We start from the raw sequence: 27,314 nt of genomic DNA, 5'->3' as shown, positions 1-27,314 counted from the left end.
GTTAATTTTTCCTAGTACAATTTTGCTAGCACATTTCTGGTGCCCATTAGTCTTCTTCACAAAGAAGTGAAAAGGCAACTTTCTCTAAGCACAATTAGCACAATCCCCTCTATCTGCAAATCTGCACTGGTACGTTTGGAAAATGCCAGCCTATATGTATGTGTTTGGTATTTCTTCACCTAATAGAGTGACTCCACTTGAAGGGTTCCCAGTTAATTATAACTAATCTTCCAATCTGTAGAGGGATAAAACTACATATATTTTAGTGAGTTGTGAGTATAGAGTACACTATATTTCTCCAAATTAAATTTAAAGTTCTTCAGAGAGGAAGTCTGCACTTCATGTGATTAGGAAAACATTTTCTAATGTTTTCCAGACACTGCTGACACCTGTTCTTCAGTTTCCTTGGGCATGCTGGAGCACAGAGGGTACCAGTTGCTGCAGACAATGCTGATAACAGCTGCATGCACACAAAGACTGCCAAAATTGATAATACTGATGAAACTAAAATCAAACTGAGCAAGGTGGAAAACCTCAAGGAAATGTCCCCGAGGGTAGTCAAGGCTTTGTGTGTTTGTTCAATGCATGTTCACTTCAAGTAATAATACTGCTCTGATGCTTTGCAGAGGAAATTTGTACTCTCGTTATTGCTGAAGTATTTTCAGAAGATTCTGGCACTTTCACCTGTACTGCAAGCAATAAATATGGCACAGTATCTAGTATAGCTCATCTAACTGTGAAAGGTAAGAGTTTGTTTTAGTCCTTTGTTTGCTAGTAAATGGAAGCAGAGCGGGTTGCTGCATTGTGCAGCCCAGGCTGCTTATTGAACATACAGATTGCTATGCCTTTTCAAACTGTCCTTCCCCAGTTAGAAATGTGAAGGGACAAGGAACATTAGGGAATGAATCCCAAAGAGCCCTTCCAAAAGCACAGCTCTTGCTGACCTCAAGAGTCGGGCAATAGCCATTTTTGGAATCTCTATGAACTGTCTAGTTTGCTGTTTCAATAACCCATTGGTGCAGAGCCCAAAGGAGGAAACCTCAAAAGAGATTCTTTCATACTGCCTACACGATTTATGCTGCCAAGGTGCTAAGCAGTTAGGTGAGCAAAGTATAGAACATAAAAGCATAGTGCATTGTTGACTCCAATTCAGCTCCAGTTCTGGCAGTGTTCTTCATAAGTAAAAAGTTAGAGAAGTCTCTGAAAAGAAAGTTTATATTTCGAAGATGCGAGTGGAATTCACAGGGGACATGGATGAAGACCATTGCTGGATCTTCCAAACTAGAACTGTCTCTTTATCCCCTGCCTTTACTATATTCCTTTGATAAGGGAATTTGTTGTTAAACAAATGAGGTCAAACAACTCAGTCCAACAGCTAGAAGGACATCAGAGTGAGTTTTTCCAACTCTAACTTTTGTGATTTCATTTCACTATAATTTATGGTATTTATATATCATCAAAAGTTTGATATTTGTTATTTCAGCATCTGAAGACAGTAGTAATGCTGCTACCCTTCACACAATGAGCTCAATCAACTTAATTGCTGCTGAAAATCAACCTCCTCCACGTACTCCTTCCCATCATGTTGTAAATCAGACCCCCAAACCTAAACTTGAAGGTGTCCTTGTGAACCACAATGAACCCAGATCGAGTTCCAAGATAGGTCTCCGTGTGCACTTCAAGCTGCCTGAAGATGATAAAGGAAGTGAATCATCATCAGAGGATGGACCTGGCACTACAAACCAAATCAGACCCAACTACTTCCAAGAGAGGATAAATGGACAGCCAATGAAAATACCAGAGCCTACATCGCCATCCAAGGAACCCCCTCCAGTACTGGCTAAACCAAAGCTGTAAGTAAAAGGGATTCTAAGTCTCAGAAGCATCACTGATAGTATTTAGTATTCATAGACCAGAACACTATTGCACTAGAGCAAAAAACTCAAACACAGAACACAGCCAGCATCACGTGGTGCTGGCCTAATTAACCATACTCTTAGAAAACATATCCTACAGAGCTAGATTTTTTTTCTGTATATCTTTCTTGGGAAAAGTGTTCTCCAATTTTAAAAGGCAAGTGTTTTCCCTTTGAAATTTTATTTAATTCCACAGTAATTTCTGCTGCAAACAAAGTTGAACAACAATGCTTTTATGCAGGCAAAATAAAAGCAGGTTCTGCAGATATATCTCCCTCAATTCTGAGTATGCAATTTTGCCAAAACCAGACATATTTAGTCTTATACACAGTATGGGCTAGCAACTAGCTAGCAACTGCAGTCCCAAAGGCCATGCCTCATGACTTTTATGTCTCACAATCTCCTCCTAAAACAGATAAAATACTTGGAAATGTTTGATAATGTGAAACCACTTGAACTAAAAAGCACCTGCATGATTAGTGCACTGTGAGTTCAAGGGGAAATTTTAAAAATTAGTGTAGTTTTCTTAGAGGACAATTTATGGAATTCACAATGCAGTTCATTAAGAAATATCTTTTCAGCATTTTTGAAACCTCCCAAATCTAGTTTAACAAAAAGCATGCAGAGTCCTTCATTTCATTTCTTAAATAGGCAGAAGCTTTAACTAAAGGCTCAGGAAGGACTTTATATTGGTACTCTTAAGCAGGGATGTAATTTCATAGCATAAACATTACAAGTGAGAAGACAGAACTTACATACCATGTAGCAGAGGAAGAACTTGGAGCAGTGTTTTTTTAATTTGTTAAGCCCATATTCACAGCCCTATTTACTTTCACAGCTATAGTGTGTTCCAGGGGGCAGCAGAAGCAGTATTTAAGTTGCCCAGTGCTTGCATAAAGCAGAACTTTGAACTTCTCTCAACCCCCAGAAGTTGAGAACTTCTCTCAACTGTAACAGAGCGCATTATTATGCAGATGTATATAGAAAGGACAAAAAATCAGGATAGCACAACTTCTAACTCTCTATCATTCTGCTTTCTGAAGGCTTGAAATTGCTATCTTTATCTACCTGTAATGTGATTTTTGTTTAGTACATTATAGAAACAATAAGTCTGTTAAATAAAAAGTTTTGTTGACTTCATATATTTGGTTTGTCAGTACCAGTTGTGGTTGGTCTCTACTACATTTTTCCCTTTCTAACAATAGTTATTTAATACTCAACAATTTAGTACTTGATCTTTTTCCATATCCTCTATGTCCTTTTTGTTTTTGGAAGGGGAAAAGACAGCCTGTTTTCCATGTGCTGTATTTCCATATATATAATAACTAAATAAACCACTGACAAGGCAAAATAATTTTTCTTAATTGAAAAGTAAAAAAGTCCTGAAGACATACACAGTAGATAGCATCTAGGAAGCAGCAACTGCATGAAATGCAAGTCCTCTCTGAATTATGCACTCATGCCTGTCACCAATGTCAACACCACCTAAACTACGTCGGTTATATCTCTTTTGGTGGATTATTACAACGCTTTTTTAGCCAAAATGCTGGTTTCAGAACCCACTTTAATGGGAGCTAAATAACTGCAATCTGGCTTACAAATGCTCATTTGAAATCCAGTAAACAAAATCCTACTCTAAGTTACACAAGCAGAGAGGTACTAAGGTGACATGGAGCAGAATTTGACAATGCTATCCCTTAAATATCTTTAAGTAAGATTTATATTTATATTTCATGTGTTAAAATGTACGAATCATCTTCAGCCAATTTTCAGACACAAAGTGTTTGTGCCTCAGGCAAAGAAGGGGAGAGGAAGCAAAAGTTTATTTTAGTAGCAAACTAATATTATGCTCTTCTCATAATGTTAGAGAATATGTCATGTAGCAGTTTCCCCTACCTCTTGTTTCCCCTACCTCTTACTGTACCACAGGACACAGAATTTTTCTCTCACAGTTCACATATGGAAATGTAGTCAGCCAGCACATTCAGGGCTCATGACCAATTCTGCTCATCTTTGTTTTATATGCAGCGATCAGACCCAGTTAAAACAGCTCCACAACCAGGTCTTGCTTGAACAACAGCAGGTGCATCAGACACCTACAAGAGAGTCATCATTCAACACAGTGTTACTGAATTCTGCTACTTCACTCCATCAACAGTCCACCTCAACTACGTACAAACAAAGCAAAGCCTCTGCTTCACAAGCATTCAGCTATACCCGACCTAAGCAGTTCCTACCATCACAAACCACGCCGCCTACCAGCTCCTCTTCTAGCTCCTCAGTTACAACATTCAGCAATGTGCCTCAAGGAACTCAAAGAACAAATAACAAGGAAAATTTCACAGGAAATCCTCCACCTGCTCAATCAAGGTCTTCAGGAGGGTATACAAGCAAAAGTGAACAGTCTCTACCAAGCCCTAAAGAATCCACGGTGCCTCCATTAACGCTCTCTACATCTAGTGCAAAACAGTTTCAGCCGCAGAATGTGACTCCTGCTCCTCTCTCCCCAACTGGCCGGATTCAGAATCCAGTAGCTTTCCTTAGTGCTGTTCTTCCTTCACTTCCTACTGTGCCATCAACCAATGTTATGGGACTGCCCAGAAGTACACCAGCCACGTAAGTAGCATAAACCATATGCGCAGAAGCAGGGACAAGAAATACTCATAAAGGAAACTAAGAAGTATTTCTGTTCAAGGGTTCAGTGGGGAGTTTACTGAAATGCAAGTCATTCATAAAATAGAAAAGCGAGTTATTCATACATCCTGGTCATTTCATCTAACCTTTACACTCCATTAAGAAAGGAAGGGATACTATCTTCTATAATAAGATACATCAAGGGTAAGATAAATTCAAGACAGAGATGTGATTTTGTAAACAGATTATACAAGACTTTGGGGGCTCAGAGATTCATAAGACTTCTGGTAGGAGAAAGGGGATTTCATGAACTTGCAGGATAAGTCACTCTAAGACCATTTGCCTACATGGGCTATAAAAACATTCTTACCTATTTTAAGCAACGAGTAGTTTTAAAAGGTACCTCATAATGTAAGTTATTTCTTAGTTCAGGTAAATCCAAGAAATAACTTACTATAAAGGTATTTTTCTGGTTGCAATACTTTGTATATGTAAAGTCAGAAAATCTCAGGACAGTTAATGGTTTGCACATAAATATTTTAATTGACAGTCAGCATGATTTCTGTGGCAAAATGGCTACTACCATAGAAGCAAATAAGGATGACGATGTACCGGAAAGACTGCAGCCTTAAGAGTTCCTTCTTTACTAGTAGAGTTGAAATTAATATCCCTTTTGTGGACTAAGTGAACCCTGTGTTAGCACAGCTAGCACCAGTAGATTGATACAACTTTTTAACCATAGAACTCCAAATTCTGAACAAGGAAGGAAAATTTCCCCCTTTTACCAATGGTACACTTCCAGGTAGTGATAGCCATCAGTAAGTCACAATCTCCTAACTATCCTGCCGATACTACATCAACCAATCTGTAATTATAACAGAAAAAAGTGTCCCTGTATATGTAACATTCACCACTCTCTGTGCCAGGAAATCCTGCCTTCAAACCATTACTCCTACTCACAGACTTCCTAGTTGCCCAGCACAGCCACATAGTTGCCCTCACCCTGTGCCACATGCCTGGAAGCCTTCATGGCCCTGGCATGATGGGCAGCCATACATAACAAAGTTATAAGGATCATGGTGAAGGTTTTAACTATACCCAGCTCAAGCCTTCGGCCTGCTTTCACAACACTGCAACTGCAAGTAAAAATCAACTGCAACTACTCATCCACTCCCCTTCCTCCCCTTCTGAGCTGGTGCACAAGTGCTCAAGCACTATTCTCTTTGCATTAATGACACTTAACCCTTGCAAAGTGCTTTACTTCTTCTAACTGCTGTACAGGCATTACCAAATAAATCCTTACAATATGCCTCCCAGGTAGAGTAGTTAAATATTGTTTTCTTCATTTCACCTCTCCTGGGTCCCAGCCCAGATCTGAATCCCCACATAACTAGAACTCATCGTGCTGAGATTCAAATCTAGATGTCTACATGGGAGAGAGTCAAGTGAGGGCACAAAAGATCAGGAAGGAACCTGAACAATTCCTGTGCTAACCTGTGAATATCTATTGAAGTTTCAGCTTCCTTTTTTGGCATTATCAATTATAATAATTCTGGTTACAAAAACAGTGAGAGATCACCAGGTCTGCAGAACAAAAGGAAGATATCTTGCACAGCAATCATCAGTTATGCCTTTTACCTAGACCCCCTGCTATTAAGATCCCAGCTCCTGGTAAACTACTAGAACGTTGCACACTCTCTAGTAGTGTGCTGCTGCTGTGCTTCAGCAGTGCACTCACACAGCCTCCCAACAGTCTTATTTAAGAATTTAACTATTTTCAGACCTTACTAAAATAAACCGGGCTGCATCTATAAAATAAAAATTAAAAGAACTGTTGATGTTAAGTGTCATAAAAGGGTGAGAGAAATGAAAGAAGTAAAAGTTCATGGAAAGAGTAAATTATCAATGAAGATGTGAGATAAAGATCAGTGAGAAATTGTATTAAGTTTTAAATTATTACCTGATACAGGTAATATGTACAAATTGTGTACCTATGGTAACACCTATACACATTTCTTCAGCATTCATTGTGACATCATTATTCCAGGATAAATATAAATGGGACTTAGATGCTTATTATAATGTTTGTTCTCTTTAAGATGTGTGTCCGTAATTCCTAGTGGCATGGGAATGGGATGCACCATTAAAATAGTACCAAAAAAATCAAATCCCATATTGTGCTTTGGCTTCTACATAAATAAATAATAGGTTCCTCCAGACAAGTGAAGCATAACATACCATATCACACAGATGACAAAAAAATATATATACTGGTTGCTACATGTTAGTATCAGAATTTTCTTTTAATAGCCCGACCCAGAGATTAACAAAGAAAAATCTGAAGCCTCTGCTGTTAGCAACAGATGATTCTATTCGGGAAAGTAAAGCTGCACTTGTAAAAGACCTGGAAAGAAAACTGCATTTCAGAGGGGATGTTAATCAACAAAATAGTCAGCAGGTAAGAAAATCAAGTGTTATTAAAATAAATTTCACTCATGAACAAGACATATATTACGGCTTGTGGAACAAAAGGCATTTGTGTGGTTGAGCTGCTACACTACTTTGTGGAGTGAGCTGTTGTGGTAAGTACTGGTTTGGAATAGCAAACTGAAGCTTTAAATAGGAAGTATGAGGGCATGCAGCTGTAGAGGGTTTACTTTGTGACTGAGTAGCATTTTTAATTTTTGATCATCTCTATTAGAGAGCGGTAGGAATGTAAAACCTTTTTATTTTCATGGGAGCTTCTGTACGCTGAATTTCATTTTTTCACTTTACAAGTTGCTCAACTCATTGCACATACACACTGTATATTTTTAAGACAAATTAAGCAGTAAAGTAATCAAACTGTTTAAGAAAAGGTTTCTGGTTTTACTTCAGTTGAACTAAAATGCGGTATTCAATTTTTAGCATTAAACCTATTTTTCCAAATCTCCTGACTTAAATGAATTGACAGGGACTTGTTGGGAACTTAACAAAGTTTTTGGTAGCTGTTACTGGCATACACTGAACTTTAGGCCTAGCATTATTAGAGTTTAGCAAAATAACAAGCCTTTCACAAAGTTTAAGGAACTAAAATCAGTTCATTCTTAACTGGAATCAATAAATGAATCAGATCTGGGCAGTGTCTATGAAATTAAAGAAGAAATAAAAAATGAAATCATACTTTGAGGTTGATATCACTGTAAAACAGGTTCAACCACCCTTGAATAACAGTAGGTCACACTAAGGACTGCTAGATAGCTGTTCTGTCTGTAGGTAATTATGCTACTCTCACCTTGGCCACAGAGCCCTCCATAGCTGTCCCGCCAGCTCAGGCTTAACGCAGCAAATAATGGTTTACCCTGATCTGTCGTCAACAAGGGAACTTTTCACAACGTCTGTTAGCCCTTCTGACAGAGAACATGCAAAGATAAGCAAAAACCCATGGAGTCTCTGGAGCAAATTACCCTCTGTGGACAACTGCTATGTAATCCCTGTTTTTTTAATTTTGCTGTTGACCTTTCTTTCTGATAGATCACGCTGCCAAAGCACTTTGAGTAAAACAACTGGCAAGCGGTATGTTTTGCAGATGAATCACAAGTGTTACAGTTTGTACTTGCTATGGTAGTAAGACAAATTATTTAGAGAGCTACTGTGAAATACCAATCAGTCTTTCGAGTTAACTGCATGATAACCCCTTTAGAAACAATGATCACTACTAGTGTCAAAGTTATCTGCTGACAGCAAAAGTTATTTATACACTTATTTGCTATTCTGTATGAGCCCAAACCAAAATCTTGATTCCTAAATCCCCCATACACTGAAAAACTTCAAAGCTGGCACTTCTCTAATTGTTACAGTAATTAGAATGCCAATGGTAATGAACCAGAAAGCAATTTTAGGATTCCTCAGTAAAAGTTCCCTCATTTTCCCTTCAGTTCCCACCTTTAATCACTTCTGATTTTATTCTTCCACATCCAGGAAAACCACTGCTCAGACTGACTCCAGCAAATTCAAGTCTGAGTTTTCTCCTCAGTGAAAGCAGTGATTATTTAAAGGGATGAGAGGATGCATAGTATTTTCCAAAATTCCTATTGCTTTGCCATTTATAGAACAATCAACATCATGAGAATAGTATGTTGGAGTGCTGGATTCACACCCACAGATTTTGTCCTGTTTTTTCCTCTTGTAGTTAACACAGAATTAAAAAGGAAACATTTTCATCCTATATATATCATATATATCATATATATACATATGCATTAAATTGATTATTAGAATGGTAGGGAAGGGCTTCTTATTCACTTTCTCATAAATACGAATGCAACTCTCCTCTGTGTGAGAGATCACTGCATAATGAATGGAGTACAGCATCCAATAAGAATCTCAAAGTGTTGGCTTCCTTGTATTTTTTACATGCTATTTTAGAAATTCCTTCTCATAAAATGTGTCCTATAGCATATTTTTATTTAGGGAATTGTATTGTAACCCCCTATTTCAATAGCAGCATTTGGTCTCATTTACAGTATCTGCAGAGCATGTAGGGATCATCCAGAATGAGAGCTGCAGATGACAAGTCTGTGCCTTAAAGTACTAGTATTGTCTTATATTACTATATAAAGTGCAGTAATGAACACAAGTGATTTACATTCTGGTGCTCTATTTATTATCTATCACTGACTTCCATATGAAAAGTGTTTAGCTTACAACTCAAGATTTTCCTAAGCGTCAGCATTATGCGCTCAGCATGATATCTAGTAATCCAGATGTACTCCTTCTGTTTCATCCAGTGCATCATTCATCACCAACAATAAAGAAATCCAGAATCAGAACATAGTTGGTAATTTTGCTGATGTTGCATGAGACAGAACAGATTAGTCTCTGGTCTTCTACAGCTACGATAATCATGTGGTGCTGACAGAAATACAAATAGGATTTTGCTAAGATTCTAGCTGCCACTTTGATCAAGTACATACAATAACAAGCTGTCATTTTTACCAGAAAAAAAGCACCATACCTGTCATTTATGCAGATGGTAGTATGCTACATTGCCAGGTGAAATTTCATCACAATTAGAAGTGTTGAAAAAAACGTGGTTCATTTATACCAAACGTCTTCAGTCAGATTGGCTCAGTTTTTTCAAACAGAAGATACACTAAACGAGGATTAGCTTTACGCAATTGCAGGAAGAGGTTAGGACAAATCCCAGGATACAGGAGACTTAACTCAGTTTCTTCCTTGGCCTGAAGACAGTAGAATTTGTAACTCTTAACTCCCATAAGGACAACCTAACTTCTTGCTGGTGGGTATGTGTACTGTTGGTGCTGTCCCAGGTTGCACAAATAATTAAGCATTCTTTATCAGCAGGATAAAAATCTGGAAATTCCACCTTTCAAAACAGCTCCCATAATAGGAGACCTGAGCCTTTCTCCCACTTTCTCCGGCTCAATGAATAAAATTTAACACTTTCAGGCAGTGTGGAACAGGCCCTCCTTTAGCAGGACATTTCAGAGAGCATTTCAGCTTAATGGTTAGGGTTGTTTGAGGAAGCTGTTTGTTTTGGAGAAAAGAAACAGAGACAGACTGAGAAAGACAGAGAGAGAAAAAGAGAATGACTCTCCTGCCTAGGGACCAGGACAAACACCTGGATTCTTGTCCTTGCTGTGGTGGATGTTTCAGTATTTCTGCAAAGTGAAAGAACGAGAAGGACAAAGAACTTCCTTGTCCACTTATCACAAGCCCCATAATGTTTTATTAGCATGCAGCTCAGAGCCTCCTCTTGGAGTCTGAGGTTGAAATCCTGTGAGACAAAGCATCCAATCTCATAACCCCAGTGAGCGTCTGGGCTACTGCACCATTTGATGAAAGGACAGCACAGCCAGTGTTATCTACACTTCCCAAAATCTGTCAGTCTAGTCCATTGGGCCTTTTATTTTCCTTACAAGTAAAATAACTTGGTAATATTCAGTTAGAATATGTCATGTAGAAACAAAAATACGTGTGAGACTGCCCAACATAATTCATCTGCAAGAAATAAGTTGCTTCAGTGATACCTCTTCATGGGACATGATAAGTGAAGAAGAGTATTCATGTTGGATCTGTTGTTTTTTTGATTCCCACCACTGAGAGGAGTGGGGGCAGGGAGGGAAGGAGAGAGAATCCAAACAAAACAGAAGATTTCAGTCAGATTAGCCTAGATTAGACTTTGAAGCCATGGAGTGTTCCAGCTTGGAAACAGACACCGAGATGCAATATATGCCAGTTTCTTAGATAAACTGTTAACTGGATTTAGAATAACTCTGCCAAAAAAACCAATCTAGTATCGGGATTAAATTGGGAAATTTGTCTGGAGTTGGCAATGACTGGCAAACAGAATTATGATTTTATACAGTGTATGAGAATCAACATTCAAATAAGGTTCCTCTAGCCTTTCTGTTTGTGGTAATTTACACGGGTTACTATGCTAACATCCGATTATTTTGATACAAAAAGCTTCTACTAACTGTTAGCATGTATTTCCACTAAAATCTGAATTCTACTAAAAGCAAGATAGGTTTTAACTTCAACAGGTGCAGGATTTTAGAACACATATTCACACACAAAGGTGCTTAGAAACCTACAGAAATTACTACAGTCTATCAATTCCCTTATTTGCCAAAAAGGTTCACAGGTAGCAGAATGGCCAGGAGCTCGATTGCTTGACTCAGGATCTAGGAGATCATGATCCAACTCTCTGTGCTGTCACAGACTTTCTATGTTACCTTAACGAGTCACTTGGCTTCTTTAGGCCTCAATTTCTCACATGTAAAATGTAGGTAATAGCCCTGCCCTGAAGGGTGCCTTGCTGTCAGGTGCTCAAAAAATGATGATGATGGCGCCACATAGAGACAAAATGATGTGAATCCGTACCTTCAACAATACTTGCATTGAGAGAAGATTTTGTTTGCCACACTGCTCAAATTACAACCATTCAGCAGCACCCTACAACAATATTGCCAAGGCAGTGCAGAGGCTAGCAACTCCCCAGAAGAGAAGTTGCATTTCGCTTCTCCATCTGCCCCAGATTTCAACCAGAACTTATCTGGCTTCTTTTTTTTTCCCTTTTGAGTTAACTTTCTTCTAGCTCACTCCTGCAGAATAGGTCACTGTGGGATTGGATGACCGCCAGTGATGGCAGGAGGGACGTGTGGGAGCATATGAATATGAGCAGGGAGGGAAGCGGGGGAATGCTGCTGCTAGCACAAGCTGGCAGCTAAACTGGTTCAGCTACGTTGTCAAATCATATACTGAATACGCTACACGTCTCTGTGGCAATAATGCTGTGCAGCTCACTTACAAGGTGCTACTAATGACTAGAGAAAAATGGATCAGAACTGCTTAAGACACATATTCACCAGCACATTTCCTGGCTTTCCTCTGGCCAGTTTTAAGTCTTTTACCCTTCTAGCTATACCCTGAAAATATTAATGCCACCACCACTGCCTACTCCCTTTTTCCTAAGGCATATAAGTGAAATATCCAGGTTTCAAAAGTTGCAGTCCACTCAGCACACAGAGATATAGATAATTATATACAATTATAATATATATGTACTATATATATTATAATTTGTACAGAAAATTTACACCTCTAGATAAGAGCTTGAATTTCACAGTTTTCTAGCTGGGAGAAGGCACAATTTTAAATATCTGGATACTATATTAAACAAGTGTGTGAATCCCTGTCTGTAAAATTTTCATGTTCCAGGAAAGTTGCCAAAAAGTAGCTGGAACCCTACATTTTTGACCCAGAACCAGATCTTGAACCTTTATACTCTTTCCCTTAGTCTCCTCAGTATGCTGAACTGAAGCCTAGTTTTAACATTGTACCCATTGATTTGTTCTTTGTGTGATGCTTTATGAAATATTTGTCTGAACCACAACCACAAACACTTTGTCCTACTCCACTTATGTAATAACGTTCAGAAATAGTTTTATGGCTTATGTGATAAAAACAGTTCTTCAGAAAGCCATATTAACAACTATTTTCTGTTCTTACTGATCCTAGAAGAAAATCTCCCAAACAAGCAAAAAACTCCAAGATTATATTCTCTATACAGCTGTATATTTCCATTTATTTCAGAGATTCCTGTTCTTTATAAGAAGTTTGGTATAACACCTTCAGTATATGTACGTTGGTGTTTGTTGGTATTTTCACAGCAATGTTAACTTAGTCTTGTTGGTTTGTGTGTCAATTTATACATATATATGCACACTAAACAACACATTTAGAAAGACAAAGACTCAGGTATGAGAACAACACACAGGCAACACTATGGGGCTGTGGGAACCCTAACGTCAGTATTTTCTAACTCAAAATGTATTTTTGAACATGACTCATTAAAATGACCAGCCCAAACACATGCAGTCAGCCTGCACGGTTCCTAGCCAGAGACTGTAGTGTTTGCATGGAAACAAAATGACTCTTGTAGCTTCCATGGGCAGAGAAGCAGCCACCAGTATTGATAGTGCAGCAATATGCATTTGTTCTGACAAACTCCTACTTTTATTTTATACTTTTTTTGTATGTGCACATACATCCAGAGTCCTATTCACTCAAGAAATGTGAGAGAAAACCTGTTCATGATTAACTTCAAAGAAGTGGCCCCGTGAAATGCATTCCTTTATCATATTTTCTTCTGCAAGCAGACATATGAAAAGGAAGAACTGCCCATATTTCTTAATGAAGTAAATTTTTTAAGAAGTTAATATCTTCAGCACATCAGTCAGGAAAAAAATTATACAATGTGTTCACATAAAACTTTTTCAGTTTTAAAACAAAGGCAAGAAACATTAGGTTAATTACAGTTTGATAATTGCTCTAAGTTTAATTTATGTTAGTTGGTTAGACAACTTAAGACAAACCTGTACCTTTGGAGTAGAGGAAATAAAAGATGTTAATTGTCTCTATCAGCATTGTTTGGTTTCATCTGTAGGCCATCATGGCTACAGCAACCCTACACTATTAATTTCTTATTACATATCACGACTTCTTTTGGACAGCAATGAATCTGAAAAAAAAAAAAATCAGTATGAAAAACTGCTGACTCAACTCAACTATCTATAAACAATACTGGACTCTCCCATTAGCAAGAAGTATTTCATTGCATTTTAACTCCACTTTGTAGCATTTTGTTCTGGAGTCAACACCTTACTCATTAACATGATGCCTTGAAAGTGTAATGGTAATGCCTTCCTAGCCCCATTAATTCCCTCTGCTAGAGAACACCGTATGATGAAAAATTCACTTCAGGGACCAAGCAATGATTCCCCAATCTTCACCCATACCGTTGAGGATGTATTAAAAGTACAACACTGCGTTTTTAATTTGAAACATTATTCTTGCCATTAGAAATTTTCATTTCCAAAACCTGCTTGTTGTGGTTTAACCCCAGCCGGCAACTAAGCCCCACACAGCCACTCACTCACTCCCCCTCCAGCTGGGATGGGGGAGAGAATCAGAAGGGTAAAAGTGAGAATACTCATGGGTCGATATAAAGACAGTTTAATAGGTAAAGCAAAAACCACATGCACAAGCAGAGCAAAACAAGGAATCCATTCAGCCCTTCCCATCGGCAGGCAGGTGCTCAGCCATCCCCAGGAAAGCCAGGACGGTCACTTGGGAAGACAAACGCCATCACTCCGAACGTCCCCCCCTTCCTCCTTCTTCCCCCAGCTTTATATGCTGAGCATGATGTCATATGGTCTGGGACATCCCTTGGGTCAGTTGGGGTCAGCTGTCCCGGCTGTGCCCCCTCCCAGCTTGTGCACCCCCAGCCTCCTCACTGGTGGGCTGGGGTGAGGAGCAGAAAAGGCCTTGGCTCTGTGTAAGCACTGCTCAGCAATAACGAAAACATCCCTGTACCATCAACACTGTTTTCCGCCCAGATCCAAAACATAGCCCCATAGTAGCTACTATGAAGAAAATTAACTCTATCCCAGACAAAACCAGCACACTGCTTTTGACGCAGACATCAGAACTAAAGAAAAATTTGATATAGAGATTAGTTACATCATTCTGAAAAAAGTAATCACATTCATGCCTTTTAAGTCAAATGAAATGTGCATATAGCTCAATAAAGTTGAAGACTGTATACAACTAAGATAGTCCAGTGGCAGATTTATGCACTGCCATAAAAGAATGACGTTAACTGTTGGTAAAGTTCACAGGGCAGTACCTAACTGGTCTGCTGACTTCCAGGTAATGCAGATTGAACAGTTTTGGATGCGAGAGAAGATGCAGGCCCCTACTTTTTCTTCCTTTGTTCTTTATTATGTGGCACTTAAAAACTAAAAGGTGTTGGCTCTTGCAAAAGCCCTCTTCCAATTTTTATCTTCTAGGCTACTGCTTTCTGATTGCTGTCTGACTCTGAGAAGTCTTAACACTTTTCATTCCCACTCAATTTATTCTAATCTGAGTTCAGGGTTACCCTCTCCAAGTAAAAGTTCTTCACAGACTTACTGTGTCTAGCTTCTAACAAAACCAATTTGTGAGTCACTTTGTCTACTCTGTCCATCAGCCCTGTGGCCCTCTAAACATACATAACACTTGAAAAATGGTTTATATTTGCAAAGGAAATAACAGTGCTCAAAAGTGCTCAAAAATGATATGAAAGTACGCAAAAAAGTGTATTTAGCTTTATAATTACACTGTCATATAACCAATATCCAAAAATAATTACATAATTTTTGAGAGGTTCGTTCCACAATAAACAGTAACGTGTTTAAACAGGCAGAAATGAGACTCTCTGTACCATACTTGCTATGTTGCCCTGACCTTTATTCATGTGACAAATCATTAGATGATGGAAAGGGAAGGAGGGAAAGAGATGACCCCTACCTTAATTAATCCTTAATTAGCCTCCACAATTCCAAAGGCCACATAGCATGTGAAATCCCTGATAACAATTTCATTCTTAGAAGAATTATGTGTAGTATCTTCAGGTCCTACTGGAAAATTCGGACAGACATGGTAATCCTTCCTCAGTAGGTCAATTTTTTTGCCACAGATTTTGCTCTCTGCTGCCAAGAACTACCTAAACAACATGAAAGATCTCAAAGAAGTGGAAGGAAAACAAAACTCCAAATATGTTCTTCAGTATATTGCTTGCAACCAAAGTATTTAGGGTTGAATTCCTTAATTTATGGGAGACTCTAGAAACAAAATACGACTGCAGTACATTTTATTGACATGGCTGCTTCTTCGAACATAGTACTCTCTGATTTTTACTTGATTCTTCCTTCCTGAAAACACACTGGCCTTTTCTCAGTATCAAGGGTGAAAGACTGATTGCTTAACTTTCCCTTGGAACACTATGACCAGCTCTCCTCATCTAAATGGAAAAATGATAGCTTTGGTTGGTCAGAAATCAGAGAATCTCTGGTTTTACGCTGGCTTAACTGAGATTAGAATTTGATCTATTGAAGTGATTTGTTGAGACATGCTGTGTGAAAGAAAAAAAAGCTCAACAAGATGAAACTTTATAAGGCTGTTTGCTGACCACCAGCTGTTGGCCAGCCCACAAAGCGAACAGTGCCAGCTAAGAAAGAGGATGGTACCATCTAGTGGCTGCTCCCACCCCTTGGTGCACATCTCGCACACTTCTACAGACCTGCAAGCTCAAAAGCTCATGCTTGGCAAAGCTGTGCTCGCAGTGGTACATTTGAAGAAAGTATCAGAGAGCAGACTGTCCCTGTCTGAGTGGAGGGAGACTGTAAGGTAAGGATGGCATCTGGAAGGGGGGACCCAGCAATCTAAGCTCCCTGTGAACACTCCTGCTACCTTGTAACTATCGGCACTGCTCCAAAGCTGTGAGGAAGGAACAGCCCTGCAGCATCAGAGAAAAAGGGAGGAGTGGAAGGAGGGCTCAGTTTCCAGAAAAGAGAGTTCATTCATCAAAATCCTTCCCTCCCTGCTCTGACCTGCCTGGCTTTTCCTACCATAGCTAATCTTTACTAGAGCTGACCTTACAGCAACCCCCAAAAAAATATTTTAGATGAAGAGACCAATGTACAACATCTACCATTACAGTACCAAAATCAGATATTACCAGGACATTTATTCCACCATGGCAATTTCCATCTTCTTTTACTTTGAGGCTGCCATATTTTGCTCCTTTCACCCCCAAGTCTCACAGACTCCTGTCTCCCTAAAACTCCTTCGTAACCTCTCAATCTTTGGCCACTTCTGTCCCCTTGGTCTCCTGAAGAAATCAGAAGACTTCAGAAGAAATCAGGTAAAATTTTGTGCTGCCTCTCCATCTTTGCTCCTTACTATTTGGGAACTACTGGTCAAGACCACGATCAACAGTATGATGGAATGGCTAAATAATCAGGGATGTAAAGTCCCAGTGATTTGGGATCTTTGCTGGTCCTTTAATTAACTTTCTGTAAGATTTCAGACAAGACACATTTTCTGAACCTTGGATGTTTTTAGCAAATGGTATGTATCTAAGGATAGGCTATGTCCTTATATACTATTCACCAGTTTCTAAACTTCTATTTAAAATATAAGAATTACACTTTTGGAATTGCATAAGTATTTCTCTTCCAAGCCACAGATCATTTCCTTCCCATAACAAAGCAACAAAACCCATCATAATAGCACTGACAGATTAAAGTGAGATTCTGAAGATCCAAGCTTGCCACAGAAGTAGAATAAAACATAAGTCTGCTTGCAGAGTGTCAGTGCCCTTCAATAGAAGCAGGAATGCAAGCTCTGGACTTACAAACTGCATAAATTCAGGTCTGAGCAAACTGATTTGGTTACTGCTACAGGCCTACATATGGTAATATGTATCCCCACAAGACAGTTTATAATGACTTAAGCAAGATATTATTGCAACTGTCTATGTTAGTGTAGCTAGGCAGCATCTGCTACCCGAAAAGTCCACTCAGGTGTATCTTTAGGGCTCCACCATGCCCAGGATAAACACTGGTTTAGTGTCAAAAACTGAAGCTGGCTCTTGGTGTGAAGCTTCACATGTCACAGCAAGAGACATTTGGCCAAATGCCTCTTGGTCTAGACAAGAGACATCGTCATGCAAAACAGCTAAGTAACAAGAGTCACAGGCGGTTAGGAGGAGGCTCATAATCACATCAAACTATCCGGAAATGGTCATCTATGTAGGAATACACTGGTTTTCTTGCATCATCTGTTTAATCTTCTAAGGATTTAAATGTGATATGTTTTGCTTTCTCAGTTACACCAGCTAGAAATCTGGTCAAGTTTTAACCTGAAGGCAAATTACTCTTTTAGTAGGTATAGTTTTCCTTATTTAATTCTGAATTGAAATATGTATAGTATTCATTTCTATAATTAGCAGATGACTAATATTTGAACACAAAATCCTCAAAAATTTGGTATATTTTAATGACTGTTTTTGATCAACAGTGTGTAAGAATACAGTTTTTTCACAGGGACTTGCAGGAATTAAATGTTTGATTTTTTAGTTTCACTAGTTGCATTCTGCAAACTTCAGATGCAGTGAGAATCTGTGTCTGCAGACCAATTTCAGACTGTTTCAATATGTCCTGGTTTATGTAGGCTTTTTTATTTTCACTCATTTTAGAATTAGTCTAAAAGCACAAATGACTGCAAATACCACAGAACACGACTCGTCCTGTTCAGAACCGTGCCTCTCTCACTCTACAGGAATACAGGATTTCAAGCTTTGAGCAGAGGCTGATGAATGAAATAGAATTTCGCCTTGAACGTACCCCGGTGGATGAATCAGATGATGAAATCCACCACGAGGAAATCCCTACAGGCAAATACATTGCACCCATCTTTGATAAGAGACTCAAGCATTTTCGGGTAATGGAAGGATCTCCTATTACATTCACTTGCAAAATAGTTGGAATACCTGTTCCCAAGGTAGGTCATTCTCACTGTTAGCAGTAAAGGAATAAAAATCATCTACTTGCTATGTTCTATACATCCCTCTGGAAAGTCTCACTCCTAAGAACATGGCTCTGTAGAGAGAGCTCTAAAACAAATTATTTCCTCCCCACTTTCTAAAATAACAATATCTGCTCCTGAGCATCTCTCAGCCCTGTGTGGACTGCCTCACAGCCACCTGACTCCAAGAGAAACAGAACTTCATAAACCCCCTTTTCAGAAAGATGAGAACTGGTATGAGACAACCAGTAATGTGTCTATAGCCAAGAAGAGAGAACCTGACAGGCCCAGCTATATAAAGGAGATAAGCAGCTTTCTGTGTTCAACCTGAAATCATTCTATTTCACATCATAACCGATCTGCAAATTTTATAATATTCTAAAATTTTTACTAGCAATTAGTCAACTTATCTCATGTTCCTATCTACATTTTTTTCTAGTCACTATTCCACTACAGAGCAAGTGTTAAGTCACTGGCGGGGGGTGGGTCTGATCACTGCAGGTATACTGGTTCAAGGATGGCAAGCAGATTTCAAAGAAAAATGCGCATTTCAAAATGAACAGAGAAGAAGATGGCACGTGTTCTTTACATATTGAAGCTTCTACTAATGATGATGATGGCAACTATACAATTATGGCTGCAAACCCACAAGTAAGGTGTTTTATCTTCCTCTACAGAAACGCTTGTTTCATCTGTTTCTAATATATGTTAATAGGAACACAGATTGGCCCACCTAGTCTGACATCGAGTGGTAACTGTATCAAAAATCAGATGCTTCAGAGGATAGGAGAGGACACCATGTAATGAAGAATGATGAAACTACTAGCCTATTCTTACACATCCCAGTCACAACCATTAAGGACATTTTTCACATTAATACCTCCTGCCCTATCTTCTGAGTCCCCCCTCTGTTGCTGATAGATACCTTTTAAGATGTGCTGACAAGGCAGACATGATATTTCGGGCAGAAAAAATAGAGCAAGTGGAAACAAAAAGTTACATCAAATTTGGAAGTGTTACCAAACACAATTATTCTTTATCTAGGATGCAAAGATGTGGTTCTGATAATAGTCTCATCCCCAGTACCATTCTCCTTCACCTGATGTGCTAGCTTAGCTGTTTACTTAGCAGTACGCTCAAGTAGATAAGGCAACTTTTTCCAGTTTAAATTTTTCCTTTTTTCTGAATTATATTTCAGCCCAACTACTTCTCAGTTTCTGGGTGGCTGCATAAACAAGTATGCTAGCACAAAGGTGCTAGTACCCGTGGAGACACAGTGGCAGGAATGAACGAGCAGGGACAGGCACTGCTTAAGGTGGTTTACACAGCACCACTGCTAAATGCATTGCCACAGCCTTGAAGGGTCTGAGAAACACCCTGCTCTAGACACACAAAGAAACCCCTGCCTCAACTGCACTTCACTGCATGCTAACAGCATTTGCTTTGAAAAAGTAATATTTACACTACAGTTCAGTTACTTTATAAAAATAAATCTGAATGCATTGTAAATGTTAAATATTTATACTTCTAAACAAAATGAGCTATTAACCAACTATTAATTCTGTTTCCGTTGTGATTTGCAGGGGAGAATCAGTTGTTCAGGCCACCTGATGGTTCAGAGTATCCCTGTTCGGGGCCGAATATCAACAATTCAGCCTCACAGGTAAAAGGAAAGACAAGTCCTTCAGACCCTCTTTATGCTTCTTACTGAAGGCACTCAAACTAACTAGCTACTGTACTTCAGTGCACCCTGTACTTCAGTTCTCAACCATAAAATGGAGATAACAGCAGCAGTTCCCTCCCAACAGGTCACTTCTAGAATGTAATACTTTTGAAGGTCATCTTCAAATACAGGGAAGTTTAAGTGTAAAGTGTTATTTCATTTACCTGTCGCAGTGGAGTTAAAGGCAAGGGATGGATTAGCAAGATGAAATTCTGCCAAAAAAACCCAAAAAGAAGTGGAGGACAGATTGGGAATCCAACAATACTGCACAATATAGTTAATTTGATAATCTTTCTAAATGGAAATTATGCAAGTATTAAATTACAATCAGTCCATTTCTTTCTGCCCTATTATTTAACTCCAGCTACCTGATCATCCTTTCCCACAATTTCTTCCTTTTTTTAAGCATCACCAAAAAAAGTTTGACTTCCAAACATATACATGCAATTTTTGTGTTGCAGAACACGACCTCGGGCGCCAGAAGGAGACAAAGAGACAGTTCAAGAACGCTTTTTCAGGCCATACTTTCTACAGGCTCCAGGTGACATGGTAGCACACGAAGGGCGACTTTGTAGGTTGGATTGTAAGGTACCGACTGTTTCCTCTGTTCATTCTCACTTTTTCTACCTCTCTACATGTACTGCTAAACATGTTCTCATGTTCTTTATTGCATATGTGAGCCCCTTCTGTTAAAGTTCTAATGCTTCATTTCTAAAAATCATTTCTTATTGCCATTGTCTCCGAGCTGATTCAGGGGATTTCTTTTCAACACATGTTATATGGAATGAAGAACACCCCAGAAATAGAAGGCTTGCTTACAAGGTTGTTCAAATTACTAGATATGTTCACCGTGTCCTTTACCAGTGCAAACTTCAGAAGTTCATCTGAGAATGACAGGTCCTTCTGCTCCATTATCAGATTCTTGAACATAATCCAGAATAGCACAAAACCACGAGAAAGAGAGGATTCAGCATGTTGTATTCTGTACAAACAAATGTTCCCATTGTATTGGACTGAATTACTGAAGATTAATACTCCCTGAAAAGAGGGAACAGAGCCTAGTTCATTTTATGCTTCCCCAGCATGCACAGATGCAGAAACATCCCCCACTTACAGATTCAAATCCCCACAAGAGAGTTGTCAGAGGTTAGAGTACACACAGTGAACATCCTGTTATTGAACAGCTTTAAGAAATTCATCTGCTCCAACATATTTTGGCAGTCCCTCTATATCCCAGTAGCACAGCAAAGGTACTAATGCTGACACTGACTTCTTCCATGCTCCAGAATGTCTCCTACCCTGAAGAGGGTAGAAGCTCTGAAGCAGAAGTTAATGCCCTGAAGATGAACAAGATTCCTTACTACTTAATTTACAATGTAAAGTTTACTAGGGAGCATGCCAAAGAATCTGGTTATTCTTAGCTCTGCTATCCTGGCAGAGCTTGTGAAACCTTAAAGCATGTCTGGTATTGCACAAACCTGGAAGACAGCAGTCCTCGTTCAGGCAAGTTCCACTTCCCTCTTTCTCTGGTTTGTAGAGTATCATTTGGAAAGCAATATTTCGGACATGAATAAGTACTTCTATCTATTGGAAGGAACTTTAAGACTATAATACAGCCTAATAATCTTCCAAAAAATTACTTTATAGTGTTCTAAAACATGTAAGTTTAACAGCTACAAAGAACTATATCATCCTTCATGAAATTTTATTAAATACAAAGTCGTTTGTATAGAACTCTTTTTCATCTCTATTAAACTCTGTAGTGGTTTAGATCCAGGGTTATTATTTATACTCAGCACTAAAAAAATAAGAAAACTAGCAGATTACTAAGAGTCTTTTGTGAATCTGATATATAACCAAGGTTCTTCCTTTCTGACTAAGAAAAATATAGGCATCTCATGTATTTGTTTTTCTTGGGATTTTGTTGCTTGTTTGTTTTGGTTTTGTCCCTTTTGTAACTAATCAGAAGAAAAACAGAAGCTGAGAAATAAAAACAAAAATCTTTGTTCTAGATTCTGACATCATTTAGATGGTACCTGAAAAAAGGTTTACCTATGAATTTACTAGAATCTATTTGTCAGTTTGACATTTGTCTCTAGCTGTTTCACTGTCTGTTAGGTGAGTGGGTTACCAACTCCAGACCTGACGTGGCTTCTGAACGGCAAACCTGTGCTACCAGATGGCACCCACAAGATGCTGGTCAGAGAGACTGGAGTTCACTCTCTGCTTATTGATCCTCTCTCACAAAATGATGCTGGAACTTACACTTGCCTTGCCACTAATAAAACAGGACAAAATTCATTTAGTCTGGAGCTCACTGTTGTAGGTAAGAATCATTGAAAAACTAGTCTCAATGATGAAGGTATTTGTACATGCTTCTTCAAACTTACCTTACTTTTCCCTACAGACAAGTATAAATAGTTAATCCACTGATTACTTACTCCACTGAGAGTTCAACAGCTATAAAACTCATCTGATGGAGGGAAATGGACCTGGTGCTCACCAGACAGGTGCACTCCTGTTATTAATAGAGGGCTGGAAGAATTCTGTCTCATCATCACTTCACCGCTCTTGTCTTGGCAAAATGACATTCTCAACTTTCTCCCCAGAAAATGCTTAGGGTTTGAATTCATAAAATATGTTGAGAACTCCTAGATTTCAGTCCCAATTTTATGAGTTTAAAAGTATTTTTAAATAGAAAAATACAAATCTGAATACTGTTCTTTATTAAAGCCTTACAAGACGTGAGATACTGAAATTCATGGATCTGGCATTCACTTGCTGCAATGGTAGCATGTTTAGACCTATTAGATATGCATACATTCTTTTATGAACATCAGTTCTGTCTATTATTTTCTTTATGTTCCCTTACAGAGGCTATGTCATGGCATTTCATTTTCCTTCCAATATCCCATTAAAAATTCACAACCTATTTTGATATCACAAGAATAATTATCGGTCATGTTCTTCCACACTGTTCAAAGCAAAACAAAGAATACAATATCTGTTGCTCAACAATTCTTTTTCTTTTTCCAGCAAAGGAAGTAAAAAAAGCCCCCATGTTTTTGGAGAAGCTTCAGAACTGTGGTGTTCCTGAAGGGTACCCTGTCAGATTAGAGTGCAGAGTTGTGGGAATGCCACCCCCCGTATTTTACTGGAAGAAGGATAATGAGACCATCCCATCAAACAGAGAGAGGATGAGGTACTGTATCATCATACCCATGCTTGGAGTTTCTTGTGGCTGGGCCAATTGTTTCCATGAAAACCTGTGTGATAAGTACAGGTGGTGTTCTTCTTAAAACAACTTCTTACACCCACATAAAGATTTTAAAAGCTGGCTTCACTGTGAGGTGAACAATAGAATAAAGGATGGAGCATAATATGCCACTGCTTCAGAGAGTGGTGATAGACCTTTCGGGCCATAGGCCTGCTCAGCATACGCATCTTCTTATCAAAGATACTATGATATGGTATTTTAATGCATTTTAGCAGCTTATTCTCTCTCTAAGCTATTTTTTTCTCCAGTTTAGTTCTAACTATGGATGAATTCAAACTCAGAACAGTTAGAACATGGTTTTGAATGCCCCAGAGCACAGGACAATAGAGAGTTTAACATATCAGATACAGAGACTGATAACAAAGTTTGGTCACAAACATAGGCAAAGAATTTGATCCATGCTTACAAAATGCAGCAATGTTCGAGTTCAGCTCTTGCATTCAAATGCATCACTACTTTTTCGGTTTTGCAAAAGAAAAGCTGATGAAATAATGTGCCTGGTTGTAATTAATGAGAAATTAATTGCTTTCATTTATTTTTTAAAGACTACTACTTCAGCATAAATCTGATTCCTAATATTTTATTTCACTTGGCTCCAACTGATGATTCGATGCAGTCATCAGATCTCTGAGATCAACTTCAGGAAGTACGACATTTTCACATGCACACCCTGCAGGCTCTCTGTAAAGAAAACTGTCTGCACAGCAGCACTTGCTACAAATGCACACCTATCATGAGGGGAAGCTTGCCTGTCCCCACTCCGAGACTGCCGTCCTCTCCAAAACCCACACCTGACTCTGATCTTCCACAGCCTGTACTCTCTATTCCTCTGCCTCTGGGCAGATTACTCAAGGATTTATTTCAAGTACTGGTATTTTCACAGTATTATGTAATTATGGTTATACACATGCAAACGCTAGTTAATGTAAAATGAACTGTCCTAAAATGCCTCATTTTCAGTTGTTTCACAGAAGCTTAGAAAACAAATTTTTGCTTCAACTCAGATGAGGATAGACTAAGGGAAACCTCCCACACCTCCCAATGCCAGGAGCTAACAAACATCAGGCTCGTAATACCTCTGCTATTTCAGCCTGGCATGACCAGACTGCCTGCCCCCAAGGCTTTGAGTGGTTCTGCACAGATCCACCTGAGCCATGGGCAGCATTGTCCTTCTTTGTCCCTATCTTGCCTCACTATTATCTTCCTGCCTGAAGCCAAGAGACCTTTTTGTGTGATGATATGGACATGCATGAGCTTCTGTACTACTGCACCCACAGCATAAAGCAAATTATGTAGTGCAGGGAGCAAAGGGTGAATGTTCCCTTTTATACTAGAGCTGTCAGAAGCACAAAACGTCCTCTTGACCTGAAATTCTGTGGTTTGATGTTTCATTCCAGTTCATAAGGAAACAAAGTCTCAAGTTTCAGAACTTCCTGCAACTTCCAAGTATTCTGATGTGTTCATCTCCCACCTCTTCCTTTATAATGAGGGAAACGTTTGGGTTGATATAAAAGACCAACCACAGCCTAGAAAGCAGAGGAGCCTCAGTTCTTGGATATACTACTGAATAGTTTTCCCCTCAAATTGCAGTCAGAAAGTCTAGGATCACCGAAGAGCAAAGGAAGATCAGGGAATAATGAAGCAGCTTTCTTTTAGACTGTTGGCCCAACAAATCTTTAAGATTTTGCCACTCAGCCATTTTCTCATGAAAAAGGGTGCCATAAAACAGTTTCTGACTGGCCCTGGTTACTGTTGTGAAAAATATCACTACTTTGTACAAATGTTCTTTGTATTTTTTTATGTTATTCTTCCAGCTTCTGATCTAGGAAAAAATACAGTATGATTGTGCAGCAGCTTTGTGTGGGTTTAGTTCACTGGAATGCAATAAACAATTCTAATATTAACACATACAAAGCAACAGTTCAGCTCACACTGTCATGCCATGGCTTTGCACAACTGAGAGGAGCAAGAACAGATTTCAGCTACTCTGATCATTGGTTGAGGCCATATGAAAGCAAATCTATTGACTCTAAATGTGTTGGACTGCTACCTCTTGGAGAATAAAAGTTACAACTCATCTATTTCATATTTAATGTACATATTGTAAAATCTCAAAGTTGATGTGCTCTTGAGAAATACTAATTCCAAATCACCTGTTTTCCCAGCATGCACCAAGATACAACAGGGTATGTCTGTCTCCTCATTCAACCTGCCAAGAAAGCAGATGCTGGCTGGTATACCTTGTCTGCAAAAAATGAAGCTGGTATTGTCTCTTGTACTGCTAGACTTGACATATACGGTAGGTATTGCCTAGTAAATAAAACAAATCCGAATTAATTTTCTTTGACCCATCCCAGCCCTCACTCAGTCTGTAAATTGTTGGTTTTGACATGGATTAGAAATTAGTGTCACAGCATGGCCACAGCTTAATATGGCCACCAGGAGGAGGTATGATGATACAGCTAAATGGCCAAATTAGCTCTCCTGCATCAGTTTAAAGGCAGGTAAAGAGAAAAAACAGAAGAGTTTTGCACAATATTCTCTACTCTCATTTTCCACTTTCCAAATTCCCTAGACACATAAGCATGTAATAAATACGTATTCAAGTTGAACCTTAACTCTGTTCCCTCTGACACATGCCTGTGCTACAGCCCTGACCTGATATGGAACAATAGATTGCACACAAGAAAGTAGACCCCTTCTTCTATGGAGCATGTATGATGCAAACTATGCCTAATTAATGGAGGCTAGTTTGTCTAGGACATAGAACACCCCAGCCCAGCTCAAGAACTACAGCACATCACTTAATTACTCTGTATCTATGCAAGATGTAATAGTTAAGAAAATTCATCTAGATCAAGAGTGTACTTTGACCAATTAAGCAGCATAATAAAACAGAAGACATATTCCACAAACTGTTGGATTATAGTCATACCCTCATAGGAAAAAAAAAAAAAAAAAAAAAACAAAACACCACATTTCTCTTTTTTTAAAAAAAATTCACTTAATTATCAGGGATAAAAAAGAAGTCACCAAGTGCATCTCTGTCAGTTTTCCGCCACCTTGTGGTGATACCGACAATAGTAATGTAATGTTCAACAGAAGGCTGGTGAGAGTCTGATTCAAGAAAGACCACACAAAATAATTCCTTAGCTATCTAAATGTTGCAAGACATAAGTTAAATTTTCATATGAAGGATTCAAGGTACAAACAGGAAAAAGATGGAAAGTAAGAAATGCTTCCTGATTCCAACCATATTTTCTAAAGACTCTCCAAGCCTTACACAGCAAAGGGAGTGACATAAATTGGTTTTCTTTATGCTACTTTGAATGGACGGGATTGGGAGATTGAAAGTGTGGTCTGATATTTGCAATTACATGTGCAGAGAAAAAAGTACAGTAAACAATGAGTGTGTTGTTCAAATAGAAAGAAATTGGGGGCTGCAAGAAAAAAAAGAGGGTTTTTTTCAAATATTTCCAGATAGACAGGGTCAAAATTCAGCATGGAAAGACATTTCCTATCAATGCTTAACATGGAGGTTGTAGGTCTCCCACACTAACCTCTTCTCAGAGTATTGTAGCCTGAACTTCTACCCTTTCATTTTAATTGCTGACACATATGTTTGTCCAGTTGGGATGCAGACCTGGAGGGTTTGTATTGATAAATACTGGCAAATATCAATTTCCCCTTTCTGAAGTGTTTTAAGAATGATAACTGTTAAGTATTATATAATAGCTAAATATTCTTACAAATTCATAATGGTATTTATTCACATGGGAACATGTTGAATGTTACTTTTAAATTACTGAATATGTGTCTTTGGATTACATTTATCTCCATATCTTAA

The 27,314-nt window shown here is 38.7% G+C and overlaps 1 protein-coding gene across 3 annotated transcripts in view; it reads left to right on the top strand.

Annotated features, from left to right (window-relative positions):
- MYPN (myopalladin) overlaps positions 1-27,314 on the top strand; it is a 79,495-nt gene that overhangs the window by 46,912 nt on the left and 5,269 nt on the right. For all 3 annotated transcript variants that reach the window (XM_074830297.1, XM_074830298.1, XM_074830296.1), the window contains 11 exons: positions 627-743; positions 1,484-1,853; positions 3,945-4,532; positions 6,861-7,008; positions 18,222-18,443; positions 18,969-19,118; positions 20,051-20,130; positions 20,652-20,778; positions 22,309-22,516; positions 23,227-23,392; positions 25,633-25,766. In XM_074830297.1, the coding sequence (XP_074686398.1) occupies positions 627-743; positions 1,484-1,853; positions 3,945-4,532; positions 6,861-7,008; positions 18,222-18,443; positions 18,969-19,118; positions 20,051-20,130; positions 20,652-20,778; positions 22,309-22,516; positions 23,227-23,392; positions 25,633-25,766 (2,310 nt within the window). The remainder of the gene's footprint in view (positions 1-626; positions 744-1,483; positions 1,854-3,944; positions 4,533-6,860; positions 7,009-18,221; positions 18,444-18,968; positions 19,119-20,050; positions 20,131-20,651; positions 20,779-22,308; positions 22,517-23,226; positions 23,393-25,632; positions 25,767-27,314) is intronic.

Source organism: Strix aluco, chromosome 7 (assembly GCF_031877795.1).
Source record: "Strix aluco isolate bStrAlu1 chromosome 7, bStrAlu1.hap1, whole genome shotgun sequence".
Taxonomy (NCBI): Eukaryota; Metazoa; Chordata; class Aves; order Strigiformes; family Strigidae; genus Strix; species Strix aluco.
The sequence above is the reverse complement of the archived record's forward strand: the minus strand, read 5'-3'. Positions and strand labels throughout refer to the sequence as shown.